Source organism: Buceros rhinoceros, unplaced genomic scaffold (genome assembly GCF_000710305.1).
Source record: "Buceros rhinoceros silvestris isolate BGI_N320 unplaced genomic scaffold, ASM71030v1 scaffold11948, whole genome shotgun sequence".
Taxonomy (NCBI): domain Eukaryota; kingdom Metazoa; phylum Chordata; class Aves; order Bucerotiformes; family Bucerotidae; genus Buceros; species Buceros rhinoceros.
The window spans coordinates 39199-62842 of record NW_010425203.1 but is presented as its reverse complement, the minus strand read 5'-3'; the positions used below and the strand labels follow the sequence as shown (position 1 = coordinate 62842).

At 39.7% G+C, this 23644-nt stretch overlaps 1 protein-coding gene across 1 annotated transcript in view; it reads left to right on the top strand.

The window, feature by feature from the left end:
- The window catches only part of RGS7 (regulator of G-protein signaling 7), an 85898-nt gene that overhangs the window by 32390 nt on the left and 29864 nt on the right, over nt 1-23644 (top strand). The window contains exons 4-6 of the mRNA XM_010141059.1: nt 7255-7319; nt 9116-9192; nt 9329-9410. Of these exons, the coding sequence (XP_010139361.1) occupies nt 7255-7319; nt 9116-9192; nt 9329-9410 (224 nt within the window). The remainder of the gene's footprint in view (nt 1-7254; nt 7320-9115; nt 9193-9328; nt 9411-23644) is intronic.

The window sequence follows — 23644 nt, the reverse complement described above, 5'->3', positions numbered from 1 at the left end:
AGTTTGTTGCCTACTTATTTTATGTGCCGAACTTCAGATCCCTCTATGGAAATTTATTAGTTCAGGAATTTTCACTCTCATTCATCTTACTGCACACTGTTCCATAGAGTAACTGGCCAGAAGGAGAACAGTACAGAGGATGCGTTATATACTTCCTTTGCCCAAATACTCCGGCAGGATTCCCTTGGCAACAGCTTATTAGTAAGCAATTTGGGTTTGAGAAATATTAAGTCCTATTGCTGACCTGAACTCTGCTGGAAAACTGCATGTGCTCAGCATCTCTGGAGATCAATCCATAAATATGAGTCAGTAGCTTGGGGCAAAACTGGTAGCAGAGTGGCATTTTCTTTGATATAAATTGTCAGATATGAATAAAAATATATTTGTTAAATTTTATGCCATGAGAATGAGGAGAAATTTACCAATATAGTATAAATAGTTTCTGGAGAGCTCTGCCGTTCTGTAATCTTGAATGCCCTGTTCCTGTTTCCCAGTAATTTTCCGTTGTCCATTCCATGACTACTGCAAGCAATCCTCTTGGATCCTTAATTGAGATCCCTCCTTTAAGGACCTGTCTCAAAGTGACTCAAAATTTGCTGGGTTCTTAGATGTAGTAAGAAACAGACTCTTTCCACCAGACTCAAGTTATGTTCTAAATTGTTGGTAAGATTGGATTGTGGCTCATCAAGCGAGTGACTTTGCTTTGAGAAATTACATATACAGGATATAATGACTAAGATGCTGGTGGCAGGACCAAGTGAGGAGTACAGCCTATCAAGGAGAATAGTCCCTCAAGAAAATGTGGCTGGGGCCAATGCTTACTATGCATAAAATTTAATCTGAGCAGAACCAAATCAAATGAACTTTAGGAAAGAGACTTGCATTAGCAGAAAGATGGAAGAGGTGGCCTGGAAGTTTTTTTTCCACTCTAAATTTGTGTCCCATTATATTCCTCTGCTGAGCTACATAATTCACTCATTAGGAGATATCTCTGTCATATAAATGATGAAAAGAAAGTCTCACCTCAACAAACGCGTCCTGAATTTTGTTCTGATCCTTGCTATTTCTGACATTGACAAACCACCGCAGCAAGAAGATTTTGTAAGCAGGAGACACCGTCTGAAAATACTTTCCAGTCAGCTCGCTACTTCAGAGTTTTGTACTTGCCTCAGTTTTACTTTCCATGAACGTGTAACTTATTTCCATAACATATGAAGCATGGAAAACATGTTTGGTCAATGCATTTGTATGCATGTGTATGAAAAAGTAGCAGACCCAAGTATTGTTTTCTGCAGCATTACTATAAAAGCGTTGATAATTTACATCTAGGTCACCTATAAATAGAGATAAAATTTCTTATCTGAGTAAGTTCTGGGATTTAGAAACTTAAAATTCAGAATTGCTTTCAAATTAACGTGTTGAGTAAACTAAATAGGTTTCATTGTCAGTATGGAAATTAGAGCTTCCATGCCATGAAGGGATCAGTGACAACAAATCCCCTTTTCTGTAGACATGCACTGTCTTGCCACTGATAGCTTTTTGCCAGGTGGAGACTGAGTAATTGCCCACTTTGTCAAGTAACGGCCACCTTCTGATGCCACCCCTGTAGCTGATTTTTGCAGATCAGAAAATATTCTTAGTCTTCTGACATCTTCAGCCTTCCCTTGGATTGCACATGCCATTAGTGTTTTCTATACGAAATAGGTGTATTTGGATTTGATACACTTCCTCTTTTTAGAAGCCTTTTGGCAAGTGCATTTGAGTCACCGTTAAATCTGAGAGCCTTCAGAAGAGGTAGAGAGCTTTATCTTCAGCGCCAAAGCAGAGTGTTAAATTCTTGCATTCAAATTGAAAGCGTTATGATAACATCAAGAATAAGAAATAATTCAATGGGTGCAATTTTAAGTTAGATTTGATGACAGGATATTCTTTATCTGATCCTATAGTTTGTGTAAGTTGGGTGACCTCTCTTCTGTACCCTTTTCTGTCACCCTGCAGGACTTTCCAAGGGCAATGTCATCTAGGGACTTTTGTGTGTTGAAGATGAATATGCCTTTTCTAATTCTTGAGCTCTCTGGCAGTTTGAAATTTGGTTTCTTTCTTGTCCTTGGATTATGTAATCCTCTACCCATCTAAACGTATAATCGAATTTGATTCCTTAAATGTTATAGAGATAGTGTGATCGAAGAGTAAAAAGTAGAGAAAGGGAGGAGTGTTTCAGAAGTTACATTTTTGGCAATTCAGTGCACATAGGCTATCATGGTCTTCCTTCTCACTTATATGTTATTAGCATTTACTGAAGAGTGTAGTTCTTGTATAGCTACAGGAGGCTATGGTGACAAATGGTGACCCATTTGTCCACCTCAAAGTGTCATCTTTTTGCTAAGACTAAGTGAAACTCAATAGCTGTTGCAAAGAGCAAAAACTATCTTTTTATTGAGTAAATGCAGAGGTGACCTAAAGATGGTATAAATACTAAATAAAAATAGCCCTAGAAATCCCAGTGTTTAAATAAGATAGTTGATTTCATTTTCTATGTCCTGCAGTAATGTTCTGTGTCAATTGTCTTGTAATTCTCCATTTTACATGGGCACTCACATAAGGAGGGAAAGCTCCTGTCTGCCCGCAGAGCACTTTGTAGCCTGTAGACCTTGCAGTACCCTCTATTTTCTTTGCCCTTTAAATACTGACTAGGCATATATGCACTGACTCTGAAATCAGAATTTTGACTCACAGTATAAATTTAATCTGGCCTCGGTGGAGATAATGAGCGTTCACTGAATGTTACTCCCACCATCGGGGGCTATAATCAAGCTGTAACACCACTGGCACTGGGACAGTTATGTAAGGAGTTTAAGTTTGTGTACATGGTGGCGGATGTGTAGGTGGCATTATCCATGGTCTTCAGAGGCCCAGTTGTACTTTGAATCTACATACTGAATTTAGCTGTGGCTTTTTCTCTGCTGTGGTGAGAGGGAAGATTTAGCCCCTATTTAGCAACAGGCTTAAATTCCCCAGTTTAACTCTTGGATAAAAACTCTTGGGTCTTTTTCAGTAAGTGTGCGTAATATAATGTGTACTCAGTCCAGTTTCTTGATTCTAGAATGAAAACTGTTGTTATCTCTATGATATTATTTAAAGAAAATATCTACAGAGGTTTCTTAGGAGCTTTCAAGTACAAATGAGCCATTGAGAATAGGAAACAAAGGTATCTAACCATGAAAATGGGTTCTTTTGGTTTAAAACTGTTTAAAAACTTGCAAGAAGGAGACCCAGACACCCTCTTCATGCAACTCTCACTAGACCCTTTGCAGTCTCACTTTAAGCCCGTGTTTTGTGAATGCCTGAACAGAATTTTCAGGAGTCTGTATTTATTGTGCAGATGCTGAAGTGTGTTTTAGTCCTGGTTTGTGGTTCACGTGCCCATTTATAAACATCACTGACTGTCATTATAAAATGTTGTGTATTAATATAGCCTTTAAAATTACTGGCAAATCTGTTTTCTTATGATAATCAGTCACTTCTAAAGCACAAGCTATAGCATCTAATATATAATTCACTTTAGTGGAGGCAATTACGTTGATTGCAAAATTCATCAGAATACACTGGCTCTAAAAATAAGAGTGTATGTGACAGTCCGTATTTAGCAAATTGAGGTTATTAATCAGCCCCTGTTCCTTGCGTATCATTCATCCATATATTAAGCATTTTTCATCACCCTTTTCAAGGAGCAGCAAGTGTGGGCAGCTCTGTAAAGGAGCGTAAGCAAGATCTGAGGGTAGCAACAGTGCAGGCAGGGGCAATGTCCTCACCCACAACGTCTCCAGTGACCAGGAAAGTCCCCGATCAAGCCAGAAAGGCAGGGCAGCATTAGCAGATTACAGGACTGGTTAGAGGGCTGTCTAAAACAGCTCAAGCTGGGGCCAGGGGAACTAGCTGGGCTACTGGCGACCCTGGATGGGCTGCTCAGGGCAATTACAACTCCTTGGTGTACCGAGGGCCTTGACCAGGACGCTTGGAAGGTGGATAAATAGAGAAATTGAGGAGCTTTGAGGTGGAGACCCTTCTGACAGTAGTTCTGTATGAAGCTGTAAAACCACTGTCAACTTGTACAAACCATGGGGTTAGAAAAGCAGACGCTGTCATTCTCTGCAGTGTTGAGAGCTCAAGACTCTGCTTTGAGAGGGAAAATCACTGACATACTCTCCAGATAACTCAAGGTCAGGCTAAGGGACACATGTAGTTATTTCACACATGTTTTGATGTGGAAAAGGAGCAATACCTGCAAATCCTTATTTCTGATCTCATTGCTATAAAAGTCAGAAGAACAAAAACTCATTTCTCTGTGTCTTCAAATGTTCTCACTTAAAATAAGAGCAATTTTTTTCACATTCTTCTTGCTTTCCAATGTGCTAGTGAATTTCGTTACAGGAAAGCCAAAGAATATGACAACAAGACAACTGGTGAACTCAAATTTTTGAGCTGCGGCCAACTTCTCATGTGACTACAATTAGGTCTTAAATAGCTCCTCAGACATGCACTTCTATAATGAGTATATAATTGTTAGCACATAGCAATGGCAGTAAATTGAGTCAAAGAGTTGTAATGTCCTTCAGGACTATTTTCTTCCACACTAGAGGATATGTTGTATTTCCCAAATAACTAAATCTTTCTCGGGCATATTCTGCCCTTCCTACACTGGCACATAAAAAACATTTCTGATGTGAAGAATCCAAGACACAGGTATTATAACCTTTAGGCTCTGAAAGGGGAGGGGACCTGGATATTCCAGAGAATAAAGGTCTGAGGGACGAACATAATTTTTTGAGTCTTGGCTAAGGAAAGCTCACAATGAAAACCAAACATTTTTATATGGACTATTTGCTATGGAATTGGAGCATAAAGGGAAAATACAGCAGTACAGTCACGCAGTGACGACTCGCGTTTTCTTATACGCAGTCTTAGATCAATAGTACGGCAAATAATTCCTCTTTCTTGCTCCTGATGACCTGGTGATTATTTTGCCAATGTTGAAAAATCTGTGATCTGAAGATACTTTTTTGTTAAAATCTATCCTGACAAAAAGATGAATAGTCAGCCACCTCTGCAGCAATGATTTTTGTTGGAGGTAGCAGGAGATGTTAATCCCAAAATATACCCACAATGGAGTCGAGGAGGTGCTAAGCTAACTAAATGTGCCTGTAGAGGGTCCATGAGAATGTGGTTTACAAGGGCTTAAGTGCAGAGAACAAGGAGTTTGCTTTGTTTCTGTTCAGATGCTATTAGACTGGTTGGACTAGACAAAATTTGACCCCTGGAATTCTCAGAAGTGTCCACACATTTCTGTTAAATATGTATTTTATTGCTAATATTTTCAAGGGGCTTAGGAGGTTTTTTTTTTCTTGTTTGATGAAATAACTGATTTTGAAGGAAAAAAGGAAAATCCTTCACTGTAAAAGGAGCTAAATGATGAAGAACAGCTCTTATCTCAGTGTTCTTTTAACACTGTACTGACTGTGGAAGCAACCTAGGTACAAAGGGTCCAGAATTCATCTCCTCCTTTTTGTGATGTTTCAGCATGCAGGCCAATGCATTAGTGTAGGTTTATACTTATATTAAAATGCATGGAAACTGAGACTACAGAAACGGTTTGTCTGCTGTACTTGGTGCGTGACGTGGATTTGTATCTGTATTTGTAGATTTTATAGACACAGAAATTGCTTTGGAACCAGAGGGGATATGGGAATATGTAATATATATAAGAGAGAAAGAGACCATGGTTTCTTATGGGATTGGAAAGTGAAAAAGTATGAAAGAAAATAGACCAGATAACACATAGACAATGAGGGAGAAGAAAGACAGAGAATGCATTGAAATAGAATTCATTTTACATCAACAAACACCTGTAACTGCAGCTGGAGTTATTAGAAGTGCTTGTCATCAGTTCCACTAAAATAGCATCCACTGCAGTGGATTTGAATGCATGTGCAGGTGACTTGTCAGAAATAAATGTTTCCATGGAATTGTGAAATATAATTGGATTGACTACCTTAAAAATCAAAGCTATAGAGATGAGCACTTCCTTCTTCCTAGTGATTGCAAGAGTTAGGTTCTTATGTGAAGTTATTCCTCTTTGCTCCTATAATGGACAGGCTGGCAGCCAGGAAGCAGGAATATTCCAAACCACAACCAGTAAATATGGGCTTTTCTTGCTGATCGTAGAGACCACAGATAGTTAAGATTTTCTTACCTGCACTAATGAAAAAGGTTCTTCCATCTCACAAATGAGAAGGTGCTCTGAAGTAATGAAGTGGGTAAATCCTGCACAATAAGGAGTTGTGCTGCACTCATTGTCTTACTGATGGGGGAAGCTGTACAATAATCAGTTGAAGTATCTGTTGCTCAATAAAATCTATTCAAAATGTACTTGATTTAAGGGTAACAAAGTGCATAAAGAATTCAGGATCAAGCAACATGATGCAAACCACTGTGCTGTTTATGCAATCTTAAGTTTCATGTTCAACCTTGCATCCTTTCAGAATTTAGCTGTCAGTATTTCATTTTAGTAGTTAGGATTCTGCTCTGTCTGAATGGGGTGAAGTCAAAACAGCTCTGCTGAAGGATTTTGGATGTAGAAAATAAATGAAAGAATGAGTTTTGTGATTATATCCGACACATGATAACACTTCTTTCATTTTTTTGGTCTCACATTATTTCCTGTTTTAAATATTGGTTATAACAGACTAATCTGTACAAGACTTGAGTTCCATATGGAATTAATTTTTATCTAAAATCTTCTTACCTTGAAATTTTGTGATTTGTAATTTTAAAGTAAAAATAAATAAAACCATATATAGACATTCTTAAAAACCTATGTGACTAATATAGCAGCAGCTCCTAATAAAAGTCTTACGCATTATGAGTTATACACATACCGTTTAAAAAACATTTTTGCCATTTTTTCTTTAACGTGCTAGTTCCCTGCTATTAAAGAACCTCACCCCAAGTATCTCATGTATTTTGTATAGGATGTCTGCTGTATAAAGCAGATTTTATAATTACTTAATGACTCTCTGACCCATTATTTTAGTTGCTATACTGGTCGCTTTAATCCCATGTTTAAAGCTTATTAGAATGGAGAGAGAAATCAAAATAAAAAAAGCTAGTAGTAAAACAGAGACGAAGCCTCTAGATTTCCAGTCTGCTGTGTTCGTGAGATAGTACCAAATTCTGTGTTATTTTATTCTGTTCCAGCCGTTTACCTGTGCAAGCGGACAATGCAAAACAAAGCAAGGCTAGAGTTAGCAGACTATGAAGCTGTGAGTACCTGGGGAAAAGTAAATTTCTCTGCTGGGCATAATGAGCATGGGAAATCATGAGAACTATAGACATTATATGTGAAAATTTGTTAGTTATCCGCCTTTGTCAGCATGTGGGTCTGACAGTGCTCAGTAGGCGTAAATGCTGTTTGAGAGACTATAAGGATGGCTAGGTGGGCAAACATTGAGATTTTGGTCCATCTCTAATCTTACTCTGCTTTACTTACAGGAGTAACTGTTCACAAGTGTTTGAAATCAATTGTATTTTACACCATATAAGGTCTGAATGAAGGATCTCTGGCCACATTTTCAAAAGCACTTGGTAGCTGTAAAAATACAAATCTTACTCATGCTGGTGCTTAAGCCCTTTTCCCATCTGTTAGACAAGGAACAAAGAGGGTCAGACTAGAGCACTTACCGCTCCCTGGAAGTTGTGCTGTGCCCCAGGCAAGGTAAGATAACTGGGGCCAGGAAAAGCCAGAAAAAGAGAGAATTTGATTAGCTAGTCAGGATGGCACTTGCCAGGAGACAGATGTCTTGAATTCCATCCCTATGCCCCAAAAAGTTCCTGAATTTTTCATGAAAATGTCAACTCAGAATTCATGAACAGCTCTGCCTCTGCGCTGAAAGCTGTCCAGCTGTGCTACCGTGACATGATAGCATGATAGTCAGCCAGGCCTCTCAACGTGCCAAATACTCCAGCTGCAGCACCATGCTGACACACTCTATTGCTTCTTCTGGCACAAGCTTGCTTTTCAGTGTACTGCACTGTGGGGTATGCATAATTTTATACTTACATGCCTTAGAAAATTCGCCTCCACTGTACAATCCATGAGAGCCTTTACTCTAGAAAGTCTTCTCTTCACTCTCTGAAGTCTTTATTTTCAGTAAGGATGTCAAAGAGAAATATTTGCAATGCATAGAAATATAGTTAAAGCAACACTTTTTGTCTGGAAGTTTACAGACAATTTTTCACTTAGTCTCAGTAAAAGCAGCGCAGAAAGGTAACTGGTGTCTTTTTGGAGGAAGGTAAGAACCTCAGCCTTCTCCATGTTAACACACTGCGTACTGCTACCATTAAAGCTGGAGGGAGATATTGGGAAATCTCTGTTACGGACAGTGAAGCTGTTCCAGCATCACTGGAGGAAAGAATTTTGCTAAGACTTTACAAATCTTCTTCCTATTATTAGTAGTAGGCTGCAGGATATATACATTTCCTGTACAGTAGTGAAGAACTACAGTCTGCCTTTTTAAAAAAATTAGGATAGCTGTGGAGGTCTTGGAAGATTCCTCTACTACCAAAATACTGATAGCTTCTTATTATTGTACTTTACATAAATTGATAGGCAGCCAACATTGCTCAATGCAAGCCATTTGTATAGATGACTGATGGGAATTGTCATGTGGATCAGAGTATGAAAAGAACTGCTGTTATCTTTCAGTATTAGGTACTTTCAAAACCAGAATGTTTGTTTGTGTTATTACAAAATTACTCAGCAGCACCCAGTATCTAAAAATGCTCCAGAAATCCTGTGTTGTGCTGAAGGCAGCATCCGTCCTAGCCATTGGAGTTCAAAATTAAAATAGTTGGCATTAGAAAGTAGATAGATTTAGTGTTTGGTGTCAAGCAAAGACTCTGTATTGGATAGGTGAGGTATATTTACCTTACTGGCTCAGATATCATGACTTGTATTACATCTTGAGGGGGGTGAGGGGAGGAGGGAAAGATAAGGTAAAAGCTGTTAAATACTAAATTACTTACAACCTAACCCACTAAAACTGTAATGTATTTTCAGGAAAGTTTGGCCAGGCTACAGCGAGCATTTGCTCGGAAATGGGAGTTTATTTTTATGCAAGCTGAAGCACAAGCAAAGTAAGTTCCTTTGAAGAAAAGGAGTTTAGGTTTTGGATGCTTTTTGAAGGGGGAAGGGGAGGCAAAATGAATTGGACACATGTTTAAAATGCTTTCATTAACGCTGTTTCTTTTAAATATCCTAAAACATCAACAGAGTTGACAAGAAGAGAGACAAGATAGAGAGGAAGATTCTTGACAGCCAGGAGCGAGCTTTCTGGGATGTGCACCGGCCAGTGGTGAGTGCCAGTAGAGCCACTCTGCCTGTGAGTGGGGCAACGGATGAATGTCAGCCTCTGTGGAGCATTGGGGTAGCCTGGAAACAAGTAAAAGGGCTGTAGCACTGAGGGTTGGCGCCCACCTCCCTTTTTTTGCAGGATCTATAGTTTATATCATTCTACTATTGAAGACTGCAGATGTGTGTACACTTTGTTCAGGGTTTTCAGTGAATAGATGTGTCTTGTCTGATTTCTTGAATCAGAAGATACTGGTCTTTGACTATTACCCTCTGTCATGGTTTGAACCCAGCTGGCAACTAATCACCATGAAGCTGCTCGCCCACCCTTCCTTACCCCAGGGGGAAGGGGAAGGAGGAAAAAAAGTGAAGGTAAAGCCACATGGATTAAGATAAAGAGAGTTTACTTTAACAACACACAGACAGAGAGGAAACAATAGTAATAACAATAATAAGGCGAGTAATACGCAATGCACTGCTTACCGCCACCGCGCTATGCCACACCAAGACTAGCCGCACCGCTGTCTGAAAACCCTCTGCAGGCCCCACCTCCGCCTTATACATAGCAGGCATGACATCAGTATGGTATAGAATACCCCATTGGCTGGTTTGGTCCAGCTATCCTGGCTGTGGAAATTAACCCCATGATAGCCGAACCCAGAAGATTATCCACCCCTTCTTCTATACCATGGACATCAGTATGGTATCGAGTACCCCATTGGCTGGTTTGGTCCAGCCATCCTGGCTGTGGAAATTAACCCCATGATAGCCAACCCCAGAAGATTATCCACCCCTTCTTCTATACCATCTATGTCACACCCAGATCCACTACTTGACCTGTCCTGTATATAGGTGTATACACATATGCCCAAATATCATTCTCTTAGTCTACAGGCCATCCCTCTAACGCGTCTGTTGAGTTCATTTAGTCCTTGACTCTGGGGCTCCATCTGTCATAACTGTCTCAAGGCAGGAGAGGTGGTGTTGTGATTGTTGCATCCCACATCCAGAGCTCGAGGCTGGTGTATCAGGCGAGGGCCGTGGTCATGGTCTGTGGTTCGAAGATGCTGATCTTGAGGAAATTGATGGGTGTTAATTGATGAAGCCAGTCTGAGTTCCATCACTGCTGCCACTCGCTCAGTTTCAAAGTCCATCTCTCATTGATTTGTGTTTATTAATTAATATACAATTTAATGCACTGGCTGTTCTCACACAAAACTAAATCCCCTTGAGGTACACATTGGTCTTTCCCATCCTCCCACATCACCCACCAAGAAGTGCACCCGGGTCCTTCAGCAAAAGCAATCCCGTGGATGGGTTTGCCTTTGCCTCAGGCAGGACCATCCCAGACTGCCTTCCCTGATGTATTCTTCATGTGTGCTACAGGGACTTCATCCCCTTCTACAGTGCGCGGGAGTTTTGACCGGGCAGGGCCAGCTCAACTGGCAGATCCTCTAGCGTTAACTAACCCGTTGGCGTTTGCCAAGCGTGCGTCGCACTGTTTGAAGGTCCCATCCCGCATTGCTCCCAGTGTAGTCTTTACCAGGCCATTGTACTGTTCAACTTTCCTAGAGGCTGGTGCATGACAGGGGATGTGATATACCCACTCAATGTCATGCACTTTGGCCCAGGTGTCTATAAGGTTGTTTCAGAAATGAGTCCCGTTGTCTGGCTCAATTCTCTCTGGGGTGTCAACACAAGTCTTGCTTTTTGAGCCCCGGAATACTGTTACAGCCAGTGGCATGGGGCACAGCATGTTTCTAGCCATCCAGTAGTGGCTTCCACCACCGTAAGCACGTGGCATTTACCCTGGCATGGAATTGTAGTATAGTCAATTTACCAGGCATACCCATACTTATATTTCAGCCAATGCCTTTTGTACCACAGGGTTTAACCACAGGTTTTAACCATTTATCTGGTTTAATTGCAGCACATGTTTTGCATTCATGGATGCGGTAGTGTCCATGGTCATGTCCACCCCTTGGTCACAAGCCCATCTGTACGTTGCATCTCTACTTTGATGGCCTGAGGTATCACGGGTTCACCAAGCCAAAAATAATTTGTCCTTATGCTGCCAATCCAGATCTACTTGAGATACTTTAACCTCGGCAGCCTAATCCACCTGCTGGTTGTTTTGATGTTCCCCAGTGGCCCAGCTCTTGGTTATGTGGGCATCCACATGACGTACTTTCACAACCAAGTTCTCTACCCAGCACCAATGTCTTGCCATAATTCAGCAGCCCAGATGGGTTTCCCTCTGCACTGCCAGTTGCTCTGCTTCCGATGCTGTAACCACCCTCAAAGGGCATTTGCCACCACCCATGAGTCATTATAGAGATAGAGCACTGGCCACCTTTCTCACTCAGCAATATCTAGAGGCAGTTGGATGGTTTTGCCTCTGCAGACTGACTTGATTCACTTTTTCCTTCAGCAGCTTTGGCGACTTATTGTGTAGGACTCCACACAGCAGCCTTCCACCATCAATGTTTTCCTACAATGCAAACAGGACTCATCGGCGAAGAGGCACATCATTTCCTGTTACTTGGTACTTTGTTACATGGTGGGACCTCTTCAGCACGTTACCTCCTCTTCTGGTGACATTCTGAACTCTTTGCCCTCTGGCCAGTTTGTGATCAGTTCCAGGATTCCTGGGCTGCCAGGGCTCCACATTCAAGCACATTGTGTGATCAGCGAAACCTGCTCACTTTACATGGCATCAGTTGCATGATGTGCATAAGAGACCCTGCCTTTGAATATCCACCAGTACTGGCAGCCAGCACGCTAGGAGGAGCTGTGCTTCAGTATCGATCACTTCCAAGGCAGGTCTAACTCCTCCATATGCTGCCAATATATCTTTTTCAGTTGGAGTGTAGCAGGCCTCTAGAATCAAAGGAGTTTTTCCATCCCATTTCACATCCCCTCCATTGTCATGTAGATAAAATCACAGGTTACCTTGTGGTGTGTACCTTCTATATTCTGTCCTTTGAGCAGGGGAGCACCTGCTCCTAACAGCTGAGATACAGGCCTGTACAGGAGGGGAGTAGAACAAGTATTCCTTGAATTGTTGGAAGTCCCAAGACATTTCCTCCACAGTCAAGATGCAGGCCCATAGGGAGAAAGAAATTCTTTCTTCGTATTGCTGGAGTTGGCCAGCCACTTCATCTACCATGTGTCCTATGCCTCCACCCCAGGTCACTATTGCCTATGAGTTGGCATATGATGGTGGTCCACTCTGTAGAATCTTGCGCCACATGGACACTGTGCATTGGACTTCATCTGGGTCTGTAGGTAGCCAATCATCATTCAGATTGTTATAAATCATCTCCAACACAGCCAGGTTGTACCCTCATGTACTGGGTACATCTCTCCATGGTGGTCCACTTGCCTGGGTGACATACATCATCTTCCCTTTCCTTCACACCTGATAGAAGTTGCCTCCAGAGGCTGAGGGATTGTGCCGTCTTCTAATTGCCTTGTCAATGCCCCTTCCCTAGACAGGGAAAGCAGCTGCTTGGCTTCTCTACCCCCTAATTCCAAAATACTGGCCTCATTATCAAGCATTGGAGCAGCCAGGTGATGATGCACTCACCTGCATGATGGCTGAGATCCTTCCACATATCTCCTACTTCACTCAGGGATAGGTGATAGGTGATCACCCCTGGCTCTGCCTCTTCCTCCTGTTCTTGTGCTGAACCTGGTTCATCATCATCGCTCATGAAGCAGACTAATTTTTTTGTATAGTGTTTTTTCTGTATAGGGGCGACTGTTACCAGCATGAGTTGGTTCTCTGGTTCAGCTGCAGTGCCTTCTGCCGGGGCTTGAGTAGCCACAATGTTGTCATGAGGGTTGCAATAGCCGCAGTGCCTGCTGGTCTCTCTTTAGGCCTTTTATCCCCTTGAGGGCACTGAATAGTGTTGAACAGGGCTCGGTAGGCATGGGCCAGGCCCCTGCACATCGCAGTGATTTGTGTCTCTCTGGAGCTGCGTGGTTGAGAACATACTTTTCCCGATATATTTTAATTACTAGCGTGTCAGGATCTTGCACTTGTTCAGGGGTAAAATTCCAAAACACTGTCCTAGGCACTTGCTCATACTCTCCCACACGTCCTGCCACTCATCACTCTCCAGCCTCAGGACAGATCTCTGGGTGGTATTCTTAAAAAAACTTTGTGTAACCCTAAACAAGACCTGAGGCACATTCAGGAGACATAACAGTAAGAGCACACTGGCCTGGGCATCTCAAAGGTATTCAAAATTCTCAAAAGCTGAGAAAGTCTCCTGCCCTATCTTGCCCCATAGATGGGGTGACATTACTAATAAATGAGAATGCCACATACGTATAGCAGCTTAACTGCGTAAACAGTGGTATAATCGTATCAGATAGTATTAAATACAGCAACGTGAGAGTCCTGATCCGTCTCCCAGAGGTGATAAACTCCACTACAGGGAACACATAATGTACATAAGGAGTTACATAACAGCACCACATGAGCAAATGAACCAGCGTGGTGGCCATGGGCTACTTAACTAACAGACAGAGAATGTATAGCAAGATTGTTTTAACACACTTGAGTCAGATCTGTCATTATCTCAACCCTTCCTGTGCCCCACATCAGGCACCAAAAAGGACTGTCGTGGTTTGAACCCAGCTGGCTACTAGAGCAGCACACAGCCATTCGCTCTGTTTAGCTCCCGCTCTGAGTGGAGGGAAGAAAAAACCTAAAAGTAAATCTGTATGGGTTAAGATAAGGAGAGTTTACTTGAGCAACAGAGAGAGAGAGAGGAAACAACAGTAATAAAGCAAGTGATATACAATGCGCCACTTACCGCTGCCACACTGCGCCATGCCAAGCCAAGGCGAGCTGGCCATGCCACACCATGCTGAGCTATGTCACTGTTTGAAAACCGTGCCTTCTGCAGTTCTCTCCTCCCCACCTTGTATATACGGGGCATGACATCAATATGGTATTGAATATCCCATTGGCTGGTTTGATCCAGCTATCCTGGCTGTGGAAATTAAGCCTGTCCTAGCTGAACCCATGACAGCATCTCAAAGATTTCCCAATGAATGAGTCACACAACTATAATAACTATAATAATAATTGGCTGTATTATTTATTATAAATAATAATTAACTACAATAAGTTGAAAAAACCTTTTTCTTTTCTCCAGTGCCTCTGCCCTTTGTCATCAGTCAGAATGTTGGTTGCATTGCAGTCATATTTAGGTTTGTGTGCAGCTGTTTTTAAAAGGAAGATGGGAAATATGCAATAGCTTTCTAAGATGTGCTAGAAAACAACACTGCTGCGTGTCCCTCTCCAAAGTTTAAATCTGGCTCTGGTTTAGTTATACTGTGATTTAATAAAGCATGAGCATAAGTGCAGGTGTGATCCAGTTCTTCCATTCTGCCATTTGCAGCTTGGTTAAACCCAATCCACAGGACTTGAGTCCACATTGCTACCACTGTTTGCTGAATGATGGTGATCACTTTGCTTCTCTGAAAAAAAAATGCATAGCAAATATTGATAAGGATTAGACTCAGTGATCTTAAAGGTCTTTTCCAGACTAAATGATTCTATGACTCCACGAAAAACAAACCCAATATTTGTGTGCTTTAATACAGTAAGACAAAGTAACCAGGATGATTAAGGACGGCAACAACGTTAAGGACAAGTGTGAGTTTCAGATAATTCACTAATAGTGTAAAATTCAGAAATATGTAAGATTTCTGGATTTGGGAGTTTCACACCATTGTTTCCTAGTAGTAAACTAGGAAAACAGTAATCTTTAAATTTTTTAAACCTTGTCACGTAACCCACACCTTTTGCTTCTCTCTCTATTTAGGTTTTTTATGAGGTTTATTTTATCACTTTATCTGTTTCTATTTTAAAATTGTATTTTAGGTGGTCTGAATGTGGCCCTCAGCATCTGAGCCAGTAGGTAATATTACCAGGTGTCTAGGTTGATGCAGTGTATACTTGCAATTGTTTGTTCCGAGTTTTCTTTTCTTCCATTGCTTTTGTTTTTAATGACTTTTCCATCCTGTCCTTCAAGATCAGCCTCAAAGACTGGGCAAAGGACTGAATTTAACTTGGCTAAGGTGACACAATCCTTCATTTCACACTTTGCACACTACAGATCTGGGCCAGTCGCTTGTTTAGCCAGAGAACACTTTTGCCTGCTTTATCATAATATTTTCAGAAAGTTTTTAAACATTTCCAGGAAACAAATGAGAATCACACTACCCAGCTTCTCTAGTGATGTATCCACATACAATTTTCCTGTCTTCTTTTGCACCTGTTCCACTGTATATCCTTACAGGGGAGTTACCTCTCCAGCAGACAGGGAATGCAGCCAAAGCAGCAATTGTCAGTCTCAGATAATTTCACTTCTGGTAATGAAACAAAGATGTGTAGAATGTTTTATTTTCAGAAAATGGTTATAATGTTTATGATCCATACTTGCATCTCTTTGAGGCAGATATGTATAAGCCTTATAGCTAGCCCGCTAACTAAGACCTTTATGGAAGAATTTGTATTCACGTTACTTAGCATTGTCATTTAGTCTGATACTTGAGTAAGGGTGGGACAGATGAGGAAAAAGAAGCCCACTTTCTTGCAACAGTGCAACACACTGAAAGTGCTCAAGTTAAAACTGAGGACTATGAAGAGGTCAGAAATTGTGAAATATCTAACTGATTAAATGATGGAAGGACACAGAAAAATGAGACGACATTATGGGTTTTAGTAAGACCCGGTTCTGGTAGCAACTAGGAAAATAAGCCGAAGAAGTAAGGATAAGGAATATTTTTAATATGTACTATCTTTGTTTCTTTACTAATTAAATTTGCTGCTTGAATCCAAAGCATTCTGTTAAAGTTCTTATAAGTCGAAAGACAGATAATCAATTTCTAAATGTCATCTATATTTGCCGTCAACATTTTCAGAGATATGTGATCAGAATTTCCTGTTGGCACTTCTTTTCAAGCGAGTAACCTAAATTATTCTGTATGGAATCTGTAAAACAGCAGTTTCCTGCCTTTTGGGTTAAAAAATTTGAGAAAGCAATAATGACTCTGAGGATTTATCACAGGAGCAACAAACCAGATAAATTTAACAGTTTTCCTCGGGCAACAGCATTGCAAATACTGGAATCTTCACATACCCAAAAATCACAGAAATCACAGCCTTAATTCAAATTGACACTACGGAAGCACTGCTTGAATAAATACAATGTACCTAATTTCTGTACAGTAATTTCTGGTTCTGAAAACTAGTCACTGCAAACCAAACATAATCTATCGCAAACTTAGAGAAATTAGAAACTAACTTTTGAAAAGACTTAAGCATATAACTTCCATGCAGTAGTATATTCTCTAGTACAACTTCCAGATTAGTTTCATATGACTTGTCTCAAAAATTAAATTTCAACATCCTTTTCATATGTATTTTGCATATTATGTGTTTCTCTGACACACAGACCACTAAAAGAATTTTTTTTTCAACAATAGGATAAAATCCTGTTCTCTTAAGGTGAAAGCCCAACCTTGCACTAGATCTGTCCTTAAACAAGCAGGCATGCGAGAACGTGAGAATCCCTGTAAATTCAAGATCTCTGATGAATTAATTTTATGGTTTAATTTATTAGTAGTATTTCTTGAAAATCTATCTCCTTTTTTCCTGTTATAAGAATATTCTTGGCTTGCACAGCCACTGGAATTACTTGTGTGTCTGGTGCTACTCAGGAAAAAGATCTGAACTTGAGTTTGAGAAGACAAATAGGTATAAACAGGAGACTGATACAGCATAGGTTCCTTTTTTTTGGAAAGATGCTGAAAATCTTTAGAATTTTAAGCGATCTTAAGTTCCAGTGAGACTAGTGATCTTAAGCTAAGTAAGACTTCCAATCTCTTAGTCTGAAGACCATCTGAATTTTACCATGCTGCCAACAGAATTAAAACTTCATCAGACTAATTGATCCAATGCTTTCCTTTGTCTGATGGTCTCTGAACCTCATTTGTCTTGTCCAAACAAGAGAAACAGCTTGTAGTTAAAGTTCTATCTGTTAATTGCACACCTTGCCAAGTTTTAATTAAGTCCACGGCAGAACACCAGTTGAACTACTGTTATTTTGATATTAGTCAGTGATTTTCAAATAAATCCTTGAATAAAGCATGTATCGCTTTTACTAATTGGTCCAAATGACAATCTTTCTGTCCTTCATGTAGGGCTGTCTACAGTGGGTTTAACTTAGGCTTAAATGCTTATGCCTTCCTCTGCAGTTATTGAGTTCATTATTTTTGCATCAATGTATTTCTAGTGGATGACAGAATCAGGTTGATTGGTCATTCATTTCATTTTAATAAATAAGTCTGGAACTTTATGTATTTATCTCTGTTCTTCAATGAATCAAAATGAAATTAACTAACAAGGACATGTATTGAGCATTTAAATTCATTCTGCGCTGCCTGAATAATTCTCTACTAAAACCTTCAATGAAAGAGAACGCTTAATCCTAAAAAAGCTTTTATTAATTCTTACGAATTAAGACAATCCTTTCCTCTGAAGAAAGCATTTAAAGAAAAAATGGAAAGCTCTATTTACTTAATTAAAAGCCAGTGGGCTGTACATCGTTACCAGCTGATATAGACAGGTTTTAGCAGTTAAGCTGTGTACAACTAATTTGTTTCCATAATTCTACTTGACTGTAGATCATTATTTTCAGGGGTATTTGCAGCATGTTGTCAGATGTATCACATGATTAAAAAATAGGTTCATCTTAAGGAATATAATAAAATTTGAGGCCATTCTATGCAAGTCCGGTTCCAACTTGGTTTTGCTTATTTCACTGTCACACTGAATCCATACACTGTAACTATTCACACTATCTTGTTTTCCATAAAGATAGTATTTAGTGGCATAACACATCTCTTATAAGATGCATAATCAAAATAAAGTGGTGAAAATAACTCTTTAGTAGAACAAGCAGGTTTTAATAATTTTTTAATAATTTTTCACCAAATTTATGAGGCATTTGGGAATGAAATCTGAAACATGATGCTACAGAATTTATACTTGAGAACAATCTTGGGATTTGCTTCCTAATTGTGGGCTAATTTTGGAGAAGTTTGGTCTGGAGTGCTACAAAGATGAAAACTTGATAGAAGACGTATACCAAGTCATTATCAAACTTACATACTTACTACAATTCGTATGTGAAACCACCATGGGCATAATGGGCTGTAATCCAAATATTTGTTGTTCTGTGTTTGCTTCTAATTAGAACTATAATGCAAGTGGGAGCTCTGTAAAAGCACTGTAAGCTACAGGAGGTATCAAAAGTCCAGTCGCAGTTCTTGTGTGTCAGTCACACACCTGAATCAAAAAGGCAGGTTTCCAAAGATATTTGTGCTAAAAGTAATCGCGCAGAAGCTGGGATTATGATACTATTTAAAAAACTGCTATGAAACTATTTTTAAATAGTATGTACAGCACACATACACTCCTGGAAATCCAAGTAGAGAGAAGAGTTGGTACTGATTTTATATGCTCTTGTGATAGTGTCTTGATACTTCTACAAAACTTACTGTACTGTATATATATATACGGAAAAAAAACTATCTGGTATCATCTATTTCAACTGTGGAACAAAGATTATATTCATTAAGTAGCTAGACTCTGTGGGGGATACCCACCCAGCTTAGTTTAGAGTTTGTAATTACTGCGTTATGCTACTTTTGTGACAGAGGTGGCAAGTTGGGAAAAAAAAAAAGCCAACCCAAAAACCACCCAGAAAATAAAAAGTCCATCATTTGTATCCTAATAATTAAACTCACCATAATATTTTTCCTCTTTCTTCAGACATCTCTTAATTAGCTGGGGATCTTGTGATTAGAGATGTTGTCAAGAGAAGTCCCAATGCTTACACACTTGTTTTCTGAGTTATTTTCAAAGAACTGCTGAAATGAATGGGAATTGTAATTAAGCTAGAGACTTTTGGAGAGTCTAATAAAGTTTGTAAGAGCATTTCAGATTAGGTAAACCTAGTTGATTGTAAATTAAACCCATGATTATGTGCTTTAGTTGTAAGTAACAATATTTTTTTCCATCCAAAAGGAAGTGATTAGCGTAGCCCATGTAATTGCTGGTTTGACTTTACTGCCTTGGGTGGTGTGACAGAGGCCCTGAGTTCCCTGTAGCAGCAGTATCGACACATGTTCCTACATATTTGCAGGTTTTGGCAACTACGGCTTCTGGGTTTACTTTTTCATCGCTTCATTGAGGCTGACTGATGTAATAGTTATCAAATGAGCTACCTTTTTGAACAGCTTTCAACCCTATCAGATAACCAGCAGGAAAACAGTTTTCTGAAATTGGTAAAGGCTTGGAAATGTTCATCCCTCCTTTGATGTGTCCTTAAGCTGTTTTCCCAAATCCTGTTAAAAGAGCTGACCACTTGTACTCAGCACATTTGAAATGTTTTTCTGAGACTTTCTGTTGCACCAGAAAAGTCGTTAATAGTGCAGTTCTTCCACTGCAAAGCCTTTTTACTCACTGACCCTGAAGTGCATAAAATGAGGTAAAGCCCAAAAATGTCTAAATAACCTATACCTAAACCTCAACCTTTTCTTATGAGCCTTAGCTGGTTCTGCACGCTCCAGTAACTCCCATTTCAGGGAAATGAAAAATTGGTGCATTGCAGAGAATATATAGCTGGTGTTTTTCTTTGTGAGAGCCTCAGTTTTAGCCGTTACTGCCAAGTTACTCAATATAGGATTTTAGTGTCTCCTTTGATGGGAAAAAATAAACTTTCCCACGTAACCAGAGTCAAACTGTGTATTCCTCCAGCTAATAACTCCTTTGGTTTTCTTCAGCTGAGTCCCATTGGAATTTTTTTCTTTGCCTCATTTCTTTTTTTTTATAATCTTTCATGCCCTCATGTTCCCCTTGATTTTTAACTACGCGCAGTTCAGCTAGCTACACAAGTAAACTGGAACAAAAAAACTACAAATAAAAATGAACTCTGGTAATCTGCTTATCGTTCACTGTCTGATTAGCTTCCTTCCCCTACTTTAGAAGTAAGTGATGTGAATAGTGACTGTTGAGGGTTAGAAGACTCCTTTTCTAGAAAAATGACAGAAATAGCAACAATGACAGAAATAACACAATACATTACTGCAGAAGGCAATAGCAACATTGACACGCAGGAAATTTCGAATTTTAAGCTTACTATATTTGTGATACTCTGCTATTACAAGTAATGTAAAAGACAGCTTTCAATCTCTGCCGTATGTTTGTGTGTCTGACTTTATCTTTTCCAAGTGGAAGCAGCCATCTGTTATGTTTGTATCTGTGTCCATGATTTAAAGGTATAGTTTTTAAATTTTGAAAGTCTGGAGATCTCGAAATTTAGTATTTTGCAATTAAACTTTACAAGATACCCCATGCTCGCAAAACAAATCAAAACCAATCTATTTCATAGTGTCTTGACACTGAAATGCAATGAAATTGTGCAAGGAGTGCGAGTCAACCTGCCTAAATGTTTACCGCTTTAATGCAGCCTGAATTTATGGGTGTGCATACTGACATGAGGTAATTATTTTAAATAGCACCTATGCATATTTAGCTGAAGAGGCTGTGAAATTACGTTTCCTTGCATCATTGCTAGATTTGTATGGGTTGAGTACCACACCACAGGCTGCCAGATGGCAGAGGCAGCAGTAAGGAAGCAAATACCAGTCTTGTCTGTCCTTTCTGCTGTTGTTTGGAGGGAAAGCCGGGGTGATGAATGTCACACTGCTGTGAATACTTCATTGGAGTGTTCTGTAAGGTGAATTAGTTGAATTTTAGTCCCTGCAGCTTCTGAAGATCATAGGTTGTACCACAGAAATGTAGGTTGAGAGAGACCTCTGGAGGTCCTCTAGATCAACCTCTCCTGCTCAAAGTAGTGCTAACTTCTAAGTTGAATAAGATTGTCCAGGCCCTTGGTTAAACAGGCTTTGAAAATCAGCAAGAATGGAGATTCCACAGCCTCTCCTAAGCAACTTCTTCCCTTTATTGTGAAGAATATTTCTTTATAGTTAACTGGAATTTCCTTTACTGCAATTTCTGACTATTACCTCCTGTCCTTTTGTGGTGCACCTCTGCAACAGGTCTAGCTCTGCAAGTCCCCTTTAGGCAGCAGAGGACAACAGTTAATTCTCTCCTCTTGTAAGCAGAAAAAAGCCTGTTCCTTCACTGGAGTTTTTTTGTTTTGAACATATTTCTTGTGTTTTTTGTGGGGCTTAAAAATACCCTTGGTATTCCAGATGTATCCTCACGATGCCGAGTAGAAAGAACTAATAGCTTCCTTTGCCTGCTGGTTATGCTGTTGCTAATGCAGCTGGGTAGGTGGTTTGTCTGCATTGCTGCAAAGACATACTGCTGACTCATGTTCAGCTTCTCCCTCAGATAGATCATTTTCTACAGGGCAGCAATACAGACAGACAGTTTCTAGCCTATTGCAGTGCATGAGCTTATTCCCTCCCACATACATGGGTGGATTTGCCTCAGATACAAGGAAACTTCTGGTTATTCTGTTCTAAGTAGATTCACAGTTAAATTGCTGTATTCTTCAGGAAAGAAAAAAACATCCAAGCTTAAACTGTCGTCATTATAAACATGAATTTACTTTCTGTTGAGAATTTCACACTTCTTAGAATTACATCATAGCAAAGAGATTTTTACACAGAAAAAGCAGTTGATAGTAATTGATTTTGGCTATGTGGCCAGGTAATAAAAAGAGCCCTTGGAACTGAGGGGTGGCTCAGGGAACTTGGAGTGTTCAACTTTGTACAGCAGACAGACTATGAATACTAGGTATTCTGCACTATTTCGATGGAAATGTACCATGGCTAAAGCATGTCATTTAATGTAAACAACAAATTCTTCCAAGGAGTTGCTACAGGTGTTAAAAAATTTAAATCACTGTTAGCACTACTACAAGGACTTAATTAATTAATTAATTCACTGTTGCCACAGTTATTAGGTGGTTGTTGATTACGAGTGTTGGCTGTAGCCAGATCCAAGCATGGAAATTCTTGGACCTGGAGTTCTTGGACCTCCTTTCCTTGCAGAGGAGGCTTCCTCCTTCCATTGTGTCTCTTGGCAGAATCCTATTACGCAGCCTCCTAGACAGCATCAATAGAAAGTTGTGTTGCTTGGAATTCATACTGATGTTGTTACCCAGTAATTGAAGAAGGGATTAAAAAAATCTTCTATATGTGCTTTTTTTGATACTATTTATCCGCCTTCACTTATCTCAGGAATGAATTTATCATTACTGGAATGACTTGTCCTTTTGCTGTGAATTAATACAATTACATTTGTACTTTGAGATAAAGGCATGCTAACAGACGGATGACAGGAAACTAAGTTTCCTTTTAATATATTACAGCCAGCTATTTAAAAACAGATGAGGGCCACATTCGACCCTGGTTATGGTCTTGCTGTATGATAATTTCAGCAAGGTTACAAGACTGTCCTCTGTGTGTGTGGAGGGGGAACTGTTTTCATATGGAATATTAGTCCTGAAAGAAATAAGCATTCTATTTACACATGTAGAAGAGGTTTGAAGTCTTCCAGGAAATCTGTTTGAAAACTATTTACAGTATTAGTATGCAAATTATATACTGCACACTAAATGGGAATCTCGCAGCAGAGCACTCTGACAGGCATCTCACTATTGGAACTATGGTAGTCCAGTTAAAAAGCAACACAAAAAGAAAACACAGCTGGATGTAATTGTAGCCAAACACATACTTATTATGTTAATGGGGGCATGCAAATAAAATGAGATGTTGTCCAGCAAAGGTTCTTCCAGAAAGACTCTGAGATACTTTAGCAAAATGTTCAAATAATGCAAGCTTTTGCGTTTGTTTGAATTGAAAAGAGCTGTGAGATTTATTCCGAAAAATTGACAGAATAAGTGTGGCAGCACCAGAGAAACCATAAATCACGTCTCATATCAAAACCAATTTTTATAAATATTCTTTGGTTGAGAAGATAACATGAATTGTAGCCCTGATTACCTTAGGTACTTACAGTGGTATAATTTAAATCAAATTATGAGAATGAAATTATTGTACAGTGATACATGTCTTAAACTCCTGTTGCTACCCCAGGTTGTCAGAGTAGTGATACATCCTTAGCTGCCTTCCTTCTCTTTGGCACTGAAGCTTCCAGAAGCTTCCTTGCCTGTA